At 41.6% G+C, this 17,948-nt stretch overlaps 1 protein-coding gene across 7 annotated transcripts in view; it reads right to left on the bottom strand.

Moving 5' to 3' along the window:
- Positions 1 to 17,948, bottom strand: part of HOOK3 (hook microtubule tethering protein 3) — a 103,146-nt gene that overhangs the window by 28,530 nt on the left and 56,668 nt on the right. For all 7 annotated transcript variants that reach the window (XM_052775857.1, XM_052775862.1, XM_052775860.1 and 4 more), the window contains 6 exons: positions 16,401 to 16,541; positions 14,663 to 14,864; positions 11,137 to 11,247; positions 8,145 to 8,232; positions 7,474 to 7,543; positions 671 to 811 (listed from right to left, as the gene is read on the bottom strand). In XM_052775857.1, the coding sequence (XP_052631817.1) occupies positions 671 to 811; positions 7,474 to 7,543; positions 8,145 to 8,232; positions 11,137 to 11,247; positions 14,663 to 14,864; positions 16,401 to 16,541 (753 nt within the window). The remainder of the gene's footprint in view (positions 1 to 670; positions 812 to 7,473; positions 7,544 to 8,144; positions 8,233 to 11,136; positions 11,248 to 14,662; positions 14,865 to 16,400; positions 16,542 to 17,948) is intronic.

The following is a 17,948-nucleotide window of genomic DNA, read 5'->3' as shown; positions in this document are numbered from 1 at the left end:
GCACAAGAAGTTGGGAGGGGACACAGCTGGGACAGCTGACCCCAACTGACCAAATGCATATTCCAGACCATATGATGTCATGCTCAGCATATAAAGCTGGAGGAAGAAGAATGAAGGGGGACATTCGGAGTTACGACGTTTGACTTCCCAAGTAACCATTACACGTGCTGGAGCCCTGCTTTCCTGGGGATGGCTGAACACCTCTCTGCCGATGGGAAGTGCTGAATGGATTCCTTGGTTTGCTTTGCTTGTATGTGCAGCTTTTGCTTTACTTATTAAACTGTCTTCATCTTAGCCCACAATTTTTCTCACTCTTACCCTTCTGATTCTCTCCCCCATCCCACTTTGAGGGAGGTCTGTGAGTGGCTGCATGGTGCTTAGTTGCTGGGTGGGCTTAAACCATGACACTCTCCCATCAGATATTTATAAACGTTGATAAGATCTGCCCTGAGCCTTCTCTTTTCCAGGCTACATAGTCTCTATCCCTCACACTCTCCTTATATGAAAGATGTTGCAGTCCTGTAATCACACCCTTGTGGCCTTTCACTGGACTGACTCCAGTAAGTCCATATCCTTCTTGTACTGGGGAGGCCAGTATTGGACACAGTACAGTCAAAAGTATATGGCATTGTTAGGAAAGTCAATTGAAACAGAGGACAAAATTTATTACCTGTTTTCTGTCTCCAATTCATTCTTCCGCAAGTTTGCATCATCAAGAAGGCTCTGCAACAAGGCAATCTTTTCATTGTCAGAACCTTCTTGGTTCAACTTTAACATCTTGTTCTCATGCTGAAGGCGAATGAGTTTCTCCCTAAACACATAAAATAGAATTTTGTACAAAAAGTATGCCAGTGTCTATAAAGAAGAAAACAGTTTACCACAGAAGGTGTAAATATAACATAAAGATCATCTTTACCTCTTTAAGGGAGACAGTTGAAACAAGAATCATGTCTTCAAACCCCCAAACAGAAACCTGATTAAAGGAGTTGTAATTGTAGAAAGCACAACACAAGGAAGCTGCCTGAGTGCCTCCGTAAGATCTCAGAATACAGCTGGACAGATTTATAGTTAGAAAGTGGAGAATGCAAAGCTTGGTGCCAAGTGTTAAAGGAGGTTGTAATCTCAGCTGTCACTGAACTACTGCATGAACCTGGCAAGTCACTTCTACCCTGTTGCTCTGTTTTCAAAGAATCATAAAACCATTTAGGCTGGAAAAGACCCTTCAGATCATCAAGTCCAACCATTAACCTAACACTACCAAATTTACCACTAAACTATGTCCCTATAAGCCACATCTACATGTCTTTTAAATACCTCCAGGGATGGTGACTCAACCACTTCCCTGGGCAGCCTGTTCCAGTGCTTGACAACCCCTTCAGTAAAGAAATTTTTCCTAATACCCAATCTAACCCTCCCCTGGTGCAACTTGAGGCTGTTTCCTCCTGTCCTGTCGCTTGTTACTTGGGAAAAGAGACTGACACGCACCTCGCTACAACCTCCTTTCAGATAGTTGTAGAGAGTGATAAGGTCTCCCCTGAAACCTCCTTTTCTCCAGGCTAAACAACCCCAGTTGCCTCAGCTGCTCCTCATAAGACTAGTACTCTAGACCTTTCACCAGCTTCATTGCCCTTCTTTGGACGGACTTGAGCACCTCAGTTTCTTTCTTGTAGTGAGGGGCCCAAAACTGAACACAGCATTCAAGGTGCAGTCTCACCAGTGCCAAGTATCATAGAATCATAGTGTCCTGGTTTCATCTGGGATAGAGTTAATTGTCTTCCTAGTAGCTGGTACAGTGCTATGTTTTGAGTTCAGTATGCGAAGAATGTTGATAACACTGATGTTTTCAGTTGTTGCTAAGTAATGTTTAGTCTAAAGTCAAGGATTTTTCAGCTTCTCATGCCCAGCCAGTGAGAAAGCTGGAGGGGCACAAGAAGTTGGCACAGGACACAGCCAGGGCACCTGACCCAAACTGGCCAACAGGGTATTCCATACCATGTGACGTCCCATCTAGTATAGGAACTGGGGGGAGTGGGGTGGGGAATTGCCACTCGGGGACTAGCTGGGTGTCCATCGGTGGGTGGTGAGCAATTGCACTGCACACCATTTGTACCTTCCAGTCCTTTTATTATTGCTGTTGTCATTTTATTAGTGTTATCATTATTAGTTTCTTCTTTTCTGTTCTATTAAACCGTTCTTATCTCAACCCATGAGTTTTACTTCTTTTCCCGATTTTCTCCCCCATCCCACTGCAGGGGGGGGGGGGGGGGGGGGGGGGGGAGTGAGCGAGCGGCTGCATGGTGCTTCGTTGCTGGCTGGGGTTAAACCACAACACATAGAATCGTTTAGGTTGGAAAAGACCTTTAAGATCATTGAGTCCAACTGTCAACCCAACACCACCATGCCTACTAAACCATGTCTTGAAGTGCCACATCTACGTGGTTTTTTGAACACCTTCAGGGATGCTGACTCCACTACTTCCCTGGGCAGCCTGTTCCAATGTCTGACAACCCTTTCAGTAAAGAAATTTGTTTTAATATCCAAGCTAAACCTCCCCTGGCGCAACTTGAGGCCATTTCCTCTCGTCCTATCACTAGTTACTTGATAGAAGAGACCAGCACCCACCTCACTACAACCTCCTTTCCCGTAGTTGTAGAGAGCGATAAGGTCTCCCCTCAGCCTCCTTTTCTCCAGACTAAACAACCCCAGTTCCCTCAGCCGCTCCTCATAAGACTTGTGCTTCAAGTCCTTCACCAGCTTTCTTACCCTTCTCTGGGCACACTCCAGCAACTCAATGTCTTTCCTGTAGTGAGGGGCCCAAAACTGAACACAGTACTCGAGGTGCGGCCTCACCAGTGCCGAGAACAGGGGAACAATCACTTCCCTAGTCCTGCTGGCCACACTATTTCTGATGCAGGCCAGGATGCTGTTGGCCTTCTTGGCCACCTGGGCACATTGCTGGCTCATATTCAGCTGGCTGTCAACCAGCACACCCAGGTCTTTCTCTGCCAGGCAGCTTTCCAGCCACTCTTCCCCAAGCCTGTAGCGTTTCATGGGGTTGTTGTGACCCAAGTCCAGGACCCGGCACTTGGTCTTGTAGAACCTCATACAATTGGCCTCGGCCCACCGATCCAGCCTGTCCAGATCCCTCTGCAGAGCCTTCCTACCCTCAAGTAGATCAACCCTCCCTCCCAACTTGGTGTCATCTGCAAACTTACTGAGGGCACGCTCCATCCCCTCATCCAGATCATGGATAAAGGTATTAAACAGAAATGACCCCAGTACTGAGCCCTGGGGAACACCACTTGTGACCAGCCACCAGCTGGATCTAACTCCATTCACCACAACTTTTTGGGCCAGGCCATCCAGCCAGTTTTTTTACCCAGTTTATTCAGAAAAATGCTGTGGGAAATGGTGTCAAAGGCTTTACTAAATTCCAGGTAAACAACATCCACGCCATTTCCCTCATCCACTTTCCCTCATCCATCCTGTCACAGGAGATCAGGTCAGTCAAGTAGGACCTGCTTTTCATAAACCCATGCTGACTAGGCCTGATCACCTGGTTGTCCTGTACATGCTGTGTGATGGCACTCAGGATGATCTGCTCCATAACCTGCCCCAGCATCAAGGTCAGGATGACAGACCTGTAGTTCCCTGGATCCTTCTTCTGTCCCTTCTTGTAGAGGGTGTCACTTTTGCTAACCTCCAGTCAACTGGGACCTCCCCAGTTAGCCAGGACTGCTGGTAAGTGATGCAAAGTGGCTTGGTGAGCACTTCTGCCAGCTCCCTCAGTACCTTTGGGTGAATCCCATCCAGCCCCATAGACTTGTGTGTGTCTAAGTGGTGCAGCAGGTCACTAACCATTTCCCCTTTGATTATGGGGGCTTCATTCCGTACTTCTTCCCTGTCTTCCAGCTCAGTGGGCTGTGTACCCTGAGAACAATTGGTTTTACTATTAAAGACTGAGGCAAAGAAGGTGTGAGAGACCGAGAGACTGGCAACCATTTTGTCTCAAAAGCAGGTAGCTGCAAGCAGCCAAAACAGGACGTGCCCTGTGGAAGTGGGGTAGTGAACTGTTTTGGAAGGCTTTCTAGCAGTTGTGCCTGGAAGAGGCTTTCTGGCAATTGTCTTTCTGCGAAGTTTTCTAGTGGTTGCACTTCAGACGTTTTATCACAGGTTTGGACTTTTGGCACGGGCCCTTACCACGGCAGTTGTGTAAACAAGTTAAATGGGATAAGGGGGCATCAGCAGCCCCCCCCACCCCCTACTCCCTCCTCAAGAACTTTCAAGAAAACCCCACAACACATGCGCAAAAGGCTCTTGGCCGAGGGTATAAAAGGGGGGGTGTGGCGGGGCAGACCAACCCCCGAGTGTCAGCCTGCTGCCTGAGGAATCCAGGGAGCTACTACTGAGACTTTCTTCACTGGACCCAAGGGTGGTGATACTTACCACTCCTTTTCTCTCTCTCTCTCTCTCTTATCTCCTCTCTTCTTCCTACCTCGTTGTTAGGGATTTAGCCACACTTGTGTTTTAAGTCAACATTAAATAAAACATATTTCAAGCATTTAGGAGCCACTGTCGTGACTCCTGCCCTGGGATTTGCCAAGTGAAACAGGGTGTTGAAATTTTCCCTGTCCCTCCTGAGTCATTGTCGTGACTCCTGTGTGCGGCAATGGAGTATCTAAAAGATCACCTCCCCTGAGCCCACCGAGTGGGACAGGACAGAAGGCATTAAGTAGCTCAGCCGTTTCCTCATCCTTTGTCACTATGTTTCCCCCTGCATCCAATAAAGGATGGAGATTCTCCTTAGCCCTCCTTTTGTTCTGAATGTGTTTATAGAAATATTTCTTATTGTCTTTTATAGCAGTAGCCAGATTAAGTTCTAGTTGGGCTTTGGCCCTTCTAATTTTCTCCCTGCATAACCTCATGACATCTTTTTAGCCCTCCTGAGTTGCCTGCCCCTTCTTCCAAAGGTCATAAACTCTCTTTTTTTTCCCCTGAGTTCCAGCCAAAGCTCTCTGTTCAGCCAGACTGGTCATCTTCCCAGCCAGCTTATCTTTTGGCACATATGGATGGCCTAATCCTGTGCCTTTCACGTTTTCTTCTTAAAGAATGTCCAGCCTTCCTGGACTCCTTTGCCCTTCAGACTGCCTCCCAAGCAACTCTCTCAACCAGGCCCCTAAACAGGCCAAAGTCTGCCTTCTGGAAGTCCAAGGTAGCAGTTTTGTTAACCCCCCTCCTTACTGCTCTGAGAATCGAAAACTATAATTTCATGATCGCTGTGCCCAAGATGACCTCAAACCATCACATCACCCACAAGTCCTTCTCTGTTTGCAAACCAGTCCAGAGGGGAGCCTTCCCTAGTTGGCTCACTCACCAGCTGTGTCAAGAAGTTATCTTTCACACAATCCAGGAAGCTCCTGGACTGTTTCCTTTCCGCTGTATTGTATTTCCAGCAGACATCTGGTAAGTTGAAGTCACCCATGAGAAGAAGAGCTAGCAACTGTGAGACTTCTCCCAGCTGCTTATAGACTATTTTGTCTCCCTCTTCATCCTGTTTGGGTGGTCTATAACAGACTTCCACCATGATATCTGCCTTGTTGGCCTTCCCCCTGATTCTTACCGATAAACACTTAACTCAATCCATCATCATCAAGCTCCAGACAGTCAAAACACTCCCTAACATACAGGGCTACCCCCACTGCCGCTCCTTCCTTGCCTATCCCTTCTGATGAGTTTATAGCCATCCATTGCAGCACTCCAGTTGTGTGAGTCATCCCACCATGTTTCCATGATTGCAACTATATCATAGTTTTCCAGATGCACAATGGCCTCCAACTTCTCCTGTTTGTTGGCCATGCTGCATTGGTGTAGATGGGCTATCAATCCTGCCACCTTTTTTGGGGGAGAAGCCCTAATTCCTATGTGACTGTTCTCTGGTGCTTCCTTGGTTTCTAACACATCAACAACTCTTATGCCTTTTCTGCCACATGCATCTCCACATCCCTCACCTCCACTGAGATGGCTAAGGTTTTGCGCACATTAGTACAGGGACATTTCAAATGTGCTCATCGTGGAGCAGGCTGAAGGACCTTGCTAGCACACCATCCTTCAAACATTGGCATGCCGCCCCCATGCTTATCTCTAGTGAGCCTGGTTTTACCCCCTTCCCCCTTCAAATCTAGTTTAAAGCTCTTTCAATGAGCCCTGCTAACTCCTAATATCACTTAACTTTTTGATTTCTTCAGGTGCAACTGAGAAGCCACAGACTGAATCAGCCTCACAAAACTCGCCCATTTGGTCTGCAAATCTTCTCTACAAGATGGAGAAAGGTACTTAAGCACAGACCCATGCTCTGCCACCATGGAGAGCACAAGAGAGGAGTAGTAGCTGCTCCTATGGGTGGGCTGCCTTGTGCAGTCTTCCCCCTTCATCAGCAGAAGCAGCAGCCCAGACCTCCGGATCAGGAAGTTCCAGTCCTACAGCAGCCACTGCTACTGTCCACCTCTATCAGATAGGCATGGAGGCCAAGTTTGGCAGCTGCAAACAGTCCACATTGATGTATGTTCGCATAAAATCCAGAATTTATCTTCAGGAGCCAAAGATGAAAAGTCAGTGAAACCACAGGCTATGCTTGGATATTTAGGGTCCTGTCCTCTCTCACACAATCATGTGGAAAGTTTATGCAGTAACTCCATACTTCACTAACACTGCCTCAAAACATTATTCTTCTCTTTTGCTGTTTCTGAACAAAACTAAAAAGAATTGCTCTTGTACTAAGGTGCAGCAGCACAGCTGGAAGGAAAACAAATCTTTTATTATTAGCTTTCTAGAAAGATATTATTTTACTACTGAACAGTATGTTTTGACTCATATTGAGCTTTCCAAGTGGTAAAATACTGTATCAGTATTGATAGAGATAAAAGAAAAGATTTTCTGAAGACCTAACAGATTTCTGAGATGCAACTGTCTTGAAAATTTTTAGCATTATGGCAAGGCTAAACACAGCCTGCAACATCTTAAGACACAGTGATTTTCAGCTCTGCCACTGCTGTTCCTTCTTTTAATAGATTGTAAACATTTGGCATGATACAAAATGGAATTTATAATCTACACTTTTCACAATTTCAGTCATTTTTTCCTTGTACAACAACAGGTTCAACAACATCGTCTTGTTACAAACATTTTTGTCCATTAATGCACATATAAGCTGCAGTTATATGAAGTCTGGAGGAAAAGAAGAGGCACAATGTGAGGATAAAGGGGTTTCTTGTTTTCCCTTTTCTTTGGAGCACAATACAAACTCAAAGAGATGTCAACTGAATTTTGTCTTAGGCATAACACCTTCTGTCGTGCAGAAATCCAAAAGGAGAAAAAACCAAACATTAATTGTAGAAACTTTCTAACACTGAAAACTAACTAATCATCTATGGGTACCTGGTAAAGGTTAGTAAAACAAAGCATGTATTAGCTTACTTTATTTCGGGAGTAACAATTTCTGCTGCTAAACTGTCTGAAGGCTCTTGTCTTCCCAAAGGCATCAATCCTGGGTTAGGAAAAGTAAAAAACCATTAGCAAGAAGACCAGTAACTTTCTTTAAAAGACCAGAAGCAAACATTGTTCTAGAAGTTTACAGCTTTAGAGTAATGCTAGACAATGGAAAATGACACAAAGCCAGGCTACAGCGAGACAGACAGACAAGCACAATTTCATTTGGAGAATAATCATTATTTCTGTCTTCATCCAGTCTGATGAAGTAATTTTGTGGTGAATTTTCTGCTCATTAGCTTACCTAAGAACTACAAAGCTGTGCAACATTACACATAGAAATAAACTGCAACACATGAAACATCATACATACATGACAATACTTAATATCTCTCCAAAGAAAATTGTGTCACTACACAGAAATCAGAAATACATTATAAAAACATCACACTGGGGAGGAGATTAACATTTCTGATTGACTGAAATAATGTCTGAAGTTTTCAAATGTTTACAAAGTTGTGAAGAGCTGAAGCAGCTTTTCACTGCTGATCTTAGAGGAGCTTAAATTTATTCTGTGCTAAACAAAAGCGCATTCAAGACTCTCCAGAGAAGTCCTGTAAACTTTAGAAAAGATGCATTTAATCTCATTTGTTTTTTACCTGTAGTGGTGAGTTGACCCTCCTGAGCTTGTACACATCTAAGCTCTTCAATAGTTTCTTTCAAAGAATCTCTTTCTGTTCTTAACCTCTGAATAATTGGAAAGAGAATGAATATCAGCCTTGGCGCCACAAATTCATCTTTAACAGCACACAAGTCACCAAAAGTCACAGCCTTCAACACTTTAAAAATAATGTAATGCAACTCTAAAGATAATTTTCTAATTAAGGCATTTCAGTCAATTTCATAACAGAATAAACATAAACGTAAAATATTCCACATGAACAGCGGGGAGCGGCGGGGCGGAGGGGGGGAGTTGAGAAGGGTTGCTGCTCTGTATTACACTTACAGGGGTAAAAATATCAGGGTATAAGCTTACAAAATCAAGACATTAGTGACACAAAGTTCTGGTACCAGGTAGTAAACAGCAGCCACTGGGACCACTCAGCAATCCTCCTTTTCCCCTCATTGGGACTGATTGCAAGGGAAAAGGAAGTGAATTAAGAGACCGTAGCTTTTTCCGTCACCAAGAAACCCAGGTTTAGCCAGGAGTGAAATAAAAAGCAGGTGAGTACACAGTCAACATAAAGAAACTGCATTAACTTCATTTTGTTTGTCTTTCAACAGTGAAAATGTGAGCAGCATTTCCACATCCACTTCCTCCTGGGTAACCTGGCCTTGCCATTCACCAGCATCTTAGCTATGGAAGAAAACCAGTTGCTTGAGGCTCAATTCAAAGAGAACTGAAGAACAGGACTGGGCCACCTTGGGATCTAGACAGATAGGCTCTTCAGTAACATCAGGCAAATACTCTCCCAATCTGGCACAAGTCCCCGTTTGGCAAAAAATGAGAATCTGCAGGTAGCATCAAGTTTTTGTCCAGAAGGTTGTCAAGACTCAAAAATGAAAGGAGAAAATGGCAACTATGTAAAGATCCAAGTTGTAGATTGCTCCAAAATCAGATATGTCCAGGTATGAAGTTGTGTCAGCTGACAGCTCCTTGCATTTCATCCTATTAACAGTTTGATTCAGATATATTTTATATTTCAGCCCAAATGGATCCAGGACTTGGAATCCCTTTGGCAAAGAACGTTTTGGTGAGGTGTGACAGAGGCTTCTGCTGTATTTCTGAATCCTGCAGGGTGAACTCTGGTGCAACTGTCAGAACAATCTGAATAAAGTGTACATTCTGTTAGCACTGAAAGTCATTTCACAAACCCCACAGATGAAAAAACTGGTTTTATCATAAATACTACAGAAGAGCCACACAGAGGAGCACTCAAATTCAGTGGATGAAAGCAAGGATTCTGCAGTCTGCTACCGTCAGTCAGAAAACACGAAGTTGATTAATCAAAAGCCAGAATATTTTAATGAATAGAAAAAGCTCTAGGGCTTCATTTGCACACCGCAAAGTCAACTCATCAAATTACCTTAGTGCTTAACATACAACACGCCACAGAGGTGAAGTTCCAAGCCACATAGCTGAAAGATATCAAACAGGCTACCACACTTTGCCAGAACATAAAGACAGGGATAAAATCAATTTCAGCCAACTGTTTCCAAAATACAACTGACAAGATACCACTAAGTGGCTTGTGACCTGTGGTGGGCAACCTTACTGATACATATGTGACAACAGGGAACAGAAAAAGTAGGTAACACGGGTAGTGAATCACTAATTCAAATGTTGAGAGACTTCAGCTGTAATCTACTTCTCACAGGTGCATATCGGTTTAAAAGAATGCATTGAAAAACATTTGCCCCCAAAAATGCTATTTGCCAGGGGATAAAACAGAAAACTATAGGATGGCCTGCAATTCAGATCCTTTGTGCAAGTGAAATGGTCCACCAAGCAATGGGTAAGCCACAGACACAACCTTACCGTAGTCAAACATAACAAAACTGGAAAACCAAACTTTAAATAAAGAGCAGGAAAGAAAGCCAAAGCACAGCATGACTACAGTTATTATGGGCAGTCCAATCTGAACTGAACGGCAGATGGAAGTGATATCAAGGACAAGTGTCCACAACAGTTTGAAAATCTAATAAAATATGGAAATCAAAGACCTATGAACAGAAAATAACTGAAGACTTCCAGTTCAAGTGCTACTCAAGGGCAGGGGCAGGAAATTTTGGAAAGAATTGGGCAGGAAATATGACTATTGAGGTAAAAGCCTACAGAGATTGACTGATGGATAGATGGACTTAGCAACTTAAAACAAGCCTAAGAAATTGCTAACTCGAAGTGCTGGCCTTGGTTTGAAGTAGTTTGAGGCACCTGCATACACATTCCTAAGAAACAAGCCAAAATAAACTGGTGAGAAACAATAGTGTGTAAGAGAAGTCTGAAGGATCAGTCTTGGCAAGAGAGGACAGAGCAATTAATCGCAGAATCACTTGCAGAAAATGACAGGAAGGGAATAGACTGGTATCCATTCTGTGTGTTCCGTGTTGGCAGTACAAGATAGATCAACAAGGAGCTGTCATAAAAAGGCAAGATTGCCATAAAGGACACATCCCTCCCTCTACAAGACTCCTAAGCCTCTTGCTGCAGTAGTCATGACTCCACAAAGAGAAGCATGCTGATGGTACCTCAAAGAATGCTTTAGAAAAAACACAACAGGAGTTTAGTTCTAGGATGATACTGCAGAAACCCTACTTTAAATAGTTTTTCAGAACGTATTACAATTACCCTGGGTGTTTATTAACCTTCTTATGGTAAATGGTCAAGAAACAACTTCAGATCCCAAATATGAAGGCATTTCCTCTTAAAAATGGGTTGAATATGTTTGTACAGTCACTTCATTCCATGCTGTACAGTTCTTAGGTTTAAAAAGGATCTTGTACACAAACATTTGAAAATTTTAAGTGAAAAAAGACTTCCTAAGTTAAAAAGTTTGCTATAAATGGCTAACTATAATTACCACACCTCTGTGTTATAAAGGACACAAAGTTGCTATTGCTACTACAAAAAAACAACACCTTGGCACTTACATCTTTTTCTTTTTGGAGGCTGTCTACTTTTTCTTTCAGTCGTTTGCATTCATAATCTAATTTATCAGCTTTCTTGGATTCTTCAGATAACCTGTTTTGTAGTTCAACTGCCTGTGAGAACAAGAATCAATAATGTGTCTGCAAATATTAATATTAGAACAAAATACACAAGACAAAGTAGCCAATTACCATGCACCACAAGTCATGTTGTAAACAAGTGAAATAGTTACCTATAGGACATACTAAAAACTGCTTTCATCAGTTGTTCTGTGTTTCAGCAAAACCAACAGCATTCAAATATTAGGTCTCAGCACAAGCAAAAGAAGCAAAAACTGTGAAGTATTTTCACTACATCTGAAAACAAGAATTTAAGCCCAAGCATGGTTTACAGAAAAAAGCTGTATAGTTCTATGGATCAAAGAGCTTAGGAAAAGTAGAAAAATCCTCCTGCATTCTGAGAAGACCAGGAAAAAGAAAAAACTCTGAAGAAAGCAAATTATCTACACCTTTTTGTTAACTCTGTTTCACAAGCCTCACTCAGAATTCAACCACCAGTTTATGCAGTCAGGTAATGTTTCTTAACCTGAGATTTTCCTGATCATTTTTAATATACTAATATAAAGATTCAGCCACAGGCTCATAACTAGTTTGCTTTACTTCAGAAGGAAACATTGCTAACAAAGTCGCATATATACTTTCAACTACAGATCAGTAAAGAGGTTTTAAAATTAAATGAGCAGAAAGCTGAAAGCTGAGCAGAAACAATCAGTGAACGGGCAGCAAATCAGTGAAGTCTTGCCTTTTCAAAACTCTCAGCCTTTACTAGTAAAGGCTCATTCCAAGTACACTAGTAAAGCTCATAATGCAGAGAGCATGGAAGCAAGTAAGCTGAATAAAGACTGACCTGCAAACACAAAAGCTGAATGAAGACTCAGCTAAAGATGTACAGCTTCTTCTGAAGCAATTCATAAGAAGGCTTTTTCATGGCTTTTAGATTACAGAGAAAGTGATTAACTTAAATTGTGAAGCAAAGCAGTAGCCATAGCTACATTAAGACTGCCTAGTGGTTCTAATTACCTTTTATTTTCAATGTGTATAGCTACAGCAAAATAACTACCAGGCCTAAAAATCTGCATGGTCTTAAGTCTTAGACAAGGACTTTGCTGTTGTTGTTCTTAAATTAAAGGCTGCAAAAAAAGCACAGGCCTGCCATTTCTGAAATTATCAGATTTAAAAAAAAAAGTATCACAATGTGAGATATGAAAATATTTCATTTCTCATATGTGACATCCATCACTGGGGCTATCAGAATAACTACAGATATAAAAAAACCAAAAATGCAGGCCTCCACCTGTGATTGTGTCCCTACTTGCAAAGTAGGTATATTTTCACCTCAAATGAAAACAAATGCATTAATGTTTGTAATCACTCATGCTGTGGTAATGGTATGCAGAAGAACACAGCAGAAAATAAATTGTCTTGAATCAGGACCTGGGAGTGTATAGAAAGATATACAGCTACATGGTAATGCAGAAGATTAAAAAAAAAAATTAAATACCATCACATTTACTGAGCATTATCTGACACGTTGGAATGACTAAAGCAGGAATCTTGCAGCAAAGAAAAACAAATATATCAGAATGTACATGCACAAAGGGGCTGAATTAAAATTACAAAAAATAATCCTGGAATCTTCACATTTCAATTCTTCATGTTGCAATAAAAAGTTTCTTAGAAAATGCTTGTGCTTGCTTTCAGAAAAGTGAACAAAACCTCTTAAATAACTAAATGCTATTACAACTCTCAGCACAGTATGTCACCATTAACCTCATCTCGCAAAGTGCTGGATTGGGTGAAGATGCAATTTCCTTGCAGATCACTATAGGAGTTTGAACCAAGCACTTTCATCTGCACAGCACAAATCTTCTAAGCCTAATAAATAAATTCTCTGACTACATCATCCTGAGTGGGATTGGATCCTTCACACACCAGACAAGACACATTCCATTACAGGGCCACACTAGTGCTCAGCAATGACATAACATCAGAATCCTTATACCTGGCTTAATTCTTATAGCACAACTTAGGATTCCCACAAATTAATTTCGTGACAGCTCATGATTCACAGGCAGGTCTCAAAAGGAACACAGCCTTACAGACACTGACGGCAAACACACTGTCTGTTCATTCTGAGGCACTGTGGTTAGGTGAAGAAAACTCACATCTGTCACAATACACCTGAGGTTTATTCCTATCTCAGCCAGTGGAACAGTTTTGTACAAATCAACAGCTCCTCCAACATGAAATCCTACCCATAAAACACAGGGAATGATGAAGAAAAGGAGGAGTACTTTTGCAGCACAAATGATGGGACTGCCCCTTCCAAAATCCTTATTGTTGGTGAAGTAAGAACGATCAGATGCAGATGTCAAGGTTACACAACTATATCACATGCTCAGCTGTTCAATGGAGTGAAGTATTTGTTGCCAGTAAACATGATACTATTTGTGTGAAAGGCCATTGTTTTCCACATTTACTTTTCCCTTTGATTGTCTGTTATTTCAGCATTTTTCTTGTCCAAATTATTTTTTTCTGGTGGAATCATTTGGACTGTATCTACAGTTAGCACATAGAGGCTGAAGCTAGTTGTCTTAATAACCAAGATGGCCAGGTGCAGGGAAAATGCTATCAAGTCTTAGGGTCACATATTGCTCCTGGGCTTACAATGTTGTTAGTGGTTGTTTCTGTATTTCATTCTGCTGTAAGCTGACCTGTAGGGACTCCTGTACCATGACCATCTGAGCTTTTGAGCAGGCAGAAATACAGAGCAGGCACTACTACTTTAACAAACCACGCTCTGTCTGGCCCTGTAACAAGAATCCCAGAATGATGTCATGTCAATGTAGTGTAGAAGCAGAGAGAAGATGAAGCACATCTTCCACCTTTACAGAAACAGGATCACATGGCACTTTGATAAGCAGGAAGATAAACAGATGCCTTTCACTCCAGAGTGTGGTGGTGACACATTTTGTGCTCTGCTGGGTGCATATAAACAACAGGGATGATATCCATCCTTCTCTCTTCATAACTGGACAAATTCAGATGTATCAGACAAACTAGAACCTTAATAAAAAGAAGTTACTTAACCACAGGAATAACTTACCTCAGCTGTGGTGCACTCCTCACTGCTGGAAATTTGTAAGTGAAAAGCAGATACTTTTTCTGAAAGAAGAGGCTCTAATTCAAGCCCCGCTACTGAATATGAATTAGGAATAATTTGAGAAAAAAAATCTGTTGATTTTTTCAAAGGAAGAAATACTGCTTATTGGCAAACTAATGTAAACTTGAAATAATGATAAGAATTGCAGGAAAGGAGGACAAAGGTAGTACCTACAAAACATGTAAGTCTTTTAAACACAAGGAGCTGTTTGTTCATAATGTCTTTTTTACTTTGAGGTATTAGCCATGTTATGAAGAGAAAGTGCTGAACTATACAGAGAACTGTTGCACTGATATCTGTTCTCACCTGTCTCTTGTATGTTTCCAGCTGACTGCGTGCTGCGTTGGCCTTCCTTAGCTCTTCTTCGAGGCTCACGGTATTTTGCATGTAGATTGTATTCTTCTCTTCTAAGAGTTTCACTTGCCGTCGCAAATCACCCAGGTCTTCCAATTTCTTTTTGTATGACTCTACCTGGCTTTCTAACTTGGCTACTTTATCAGAAGAATGCCTGGAGGGACAGATTTGTATCAAATTTGTACTCTGAAAACTTCCAAAATGAAATGTCCTGAAGCTTCCTCAGTATTTTGCCTTAATAAAGAAGACATTCTTACATCATGGGGAGAACAAGAAAGCAATCACATCCTCCTACGACTAACGTTTTCACTTTTAAATTGTCTCCTTCTCTCTCATAACTATTTGTCAACTGAAAGAACTGTTGATGGAGGTACTTTTAGACACTATCACTCTTCCTAATACAGCCTTCTTATCTACTTCCAATCTTAAAATAACAGTTAAAGCCCCTTCACTCCCACTCGTTTCCTTTCAATTCTAAATCAATCTTTAGTCCTGCATTTTACAAGGGTAAAGAATAAAATTTTCTGCCCTTCAATTTGTTTTAATGATAGCCAGGAATAAAATCATAAAGATCTATCTCCTGGGCAGCATATACTTGGTGACACAGAAGTACCATAACAGCTTTGGAGCCTGATTCCTTTCTAAAGAAAATGGAACACCAGGCTCCATTCATAACATTTCAGAGTTTTTTTCCATCCACCTGGTGCACTGCCAGGACAGCAATAGCCCTCACACCCACCCTCCCACCCCCCCACTCCTATAACTGTCCCCAGTTTCATTTTAGAACCAACTGATTTACCCTCAATTTCCTATGAAATCTAATGAATCCCCCATTGAATTGACAGTCAATTTATGGAACACTGCGACAAGCCAAATCTCCTTAATCTCCAATGAAGTGCAGAACCTCTCTCTGGGGCAAGGGATTACTCTTTGAACCCATGCTGCCCACACAGATGGTTTATGGAGTTGTGCAGCCTGATGAGCTCATTCCGTATATTAATGACAGAGGAGATAAAGACAGATAGCTTTGGTAGAAAGCTGATGGTGAATTAGAAAAGTCAGCATTAAAATAAGCCTTGCTAGACTTGCTAGAAAGAATGATAAAGGTGGGTAGTAGATAACTGTTCTGAATAACCCATGCAGCAAGACACCACTACTGAAGGATTATGTTCCATAGTAAAAGGGGCTGCCCCACCCTCTAAACCCCTAGCATCATCATATCATGATAACTTTGGGTGCTAAAATCCAGTGGCAAAGACAGCTGTAACAGATGCTGTTCATATTAGCATTATATGATGAACCAAAAGTGCCACCCTAAGTCCAAATAATGCAAACCCAGGAAAGGAAAGGGTCTAGTTCCCTGATGAGAACAAATGCCCAAGTCATGATGAAGGTGAGTAGAGAATACTCAGGAGACCAGTGAGTGACTTGTTATGACCATAAGATGGTGTAGGATTGCTAAGATTACTAATATTTATTGATTAGGTACATAATAAATAACTGTATTACTTAAGCAGAACTGTGTGGTCGTCCGTGTACTTAACTGGAGGATCCAAAAGAACCTTGGCATTGAGAAAGTGTTTATATTTAATATTAAAATTATTTAAACAAAAGCTAATGAAGACTCAGTACAGAAATGGTATGGATTAAAAGTTAATAGTTGAAAAAGGGTTAATGGAACAGAGTTTACCTGAGTATATCTATCTCATCCTTCAAAGACTGAGCCTCCTCTGCCAGTGTAGTAAGTTCTTCTGTTTGTTGTCTCAATTCAGCAATTTCCTTTTCTAGTTCTTCACAGCGTATTCGATAGTCATCTTTGGCAGCTTCTAATCTGTAGAAATGAAGTAAAACAGAAAATAGTTTCTCAGTTTGAGCCACAGTTACCTTTCCTCACCATTGTGCTCTCTAAAAATACATGAAACAGCCTTCTGGTGCAGTGAAGGAGAAGAGCAGCCCAATGTGCTTATTCAAAAATGTAGAAGCAGACTGACTTTAAGGCTCCAAATTTGATATCAGTCTTTATATTTGGAAGATCACAAGGTAACATATGTTCTCAGAAAGACAAATCTTGAGTTTTTTCTGTCACAGTAATTTTTTGCAATGGAAGCTCAAGCAGAAATTTCCATCTTTTTTCATCTTGGGGCATACAGAGTTTGAGCGTGACATCTTTATCCTAAGATTTTGTTCGGCTGTTCAACTCCTATACACCTTCAACAATATTGACCTGATTGTCAGATGTTCAAAATGCCATAGAGCTTTCACCAAGGTGGCTTGCTTTATTTACGTATAAAGAACCTGTGCCTGCCCAGTACCTCTGAAGAACCAAGTCATACATTTAGTTATCTAGTTAGCATGTAAAGAACTCAGACGAAAGTTTCTGGAGTGAACTACTTACATACAGCATACACAGCCAAAGCTGCATTAACCTGGCAGTGAACAAAGGGAGTAACTGAGAAACTTTGTCAAAGCATTTTGTACAAATGGAAGAGGATACAACCTAGAACATGAAGTTCTACTGTGATATTTTGATCTGAAATTAAAATAAAAACAATCCAGGAAAGGAGGTATGGGCATGGCAAAAAAAAAAAAAAAAAAAAAAAAAGAGAGAAGTAGTCTATCCATTAATTCAAGGAGTCCAAAAAGAATCTACAAGCATGGAGACAAGAGACAGTCAGTAGGTCATCTAAACCATATACAACAAAGATTTGGATCGTGATAGACTGGAACTGTCAAAGGACATAAAGAGGCAAGAGTGGAAGAAAAACTGTTGTACCACACTGGGCATCGGTTAAGCTGTACATACATCCTGTTTGGTCAGGTAGAGCTGGAGAAGGAACACACACAAACTGCCTTCAGAAGCCACATGATATGAAGGCAGGGGAAGGAGGTAAAGGAGGTTGGGAGATGAGTCTCACATGTGAAAAGGGTTTTCAGAAAACGTTCAGAACCTGAAACTAGAGTAACAGGCAGTGCAGGTATTGCATATGGGGACAAAACCTGTTTGAACAGCAATTGATAATAGACTCAGGCAGGAATCATTCCAGAGCACGGAGATGAATAAGGAGAGATAAAAAGGGACATTAGAGAGACATCACTACATTACATGGTAGATGTATAGAAAGAAGAAAAACAGGCACTAGCTGCTGTGAAAGAAAAACACTGAACATTTTTCAAGAAACTGAAGGAAGTGGGTGTGTCTAACACACAAGGAAGAGGTTTAGCAAGAGAGTGGAAAAAC

The sequence above is a fragment of the Harpia harpyja genome, chromosome Z, assembly GCF_026419915.1.
Source record: "Harpia harpyja isolate bHarHar1 chromosome Z, bHarHar1 primary haplotype, whole genome shotgun sequence".
Lineage (NCBI taxonomy): Eukaryota > Metazoa > Chordata > Aves > Accipitriformes > Accipitridae > Harpia > Harpia harpyja.
This window is presented reverse-complemented; position numbering and strand designations above follow the sequence as displayed.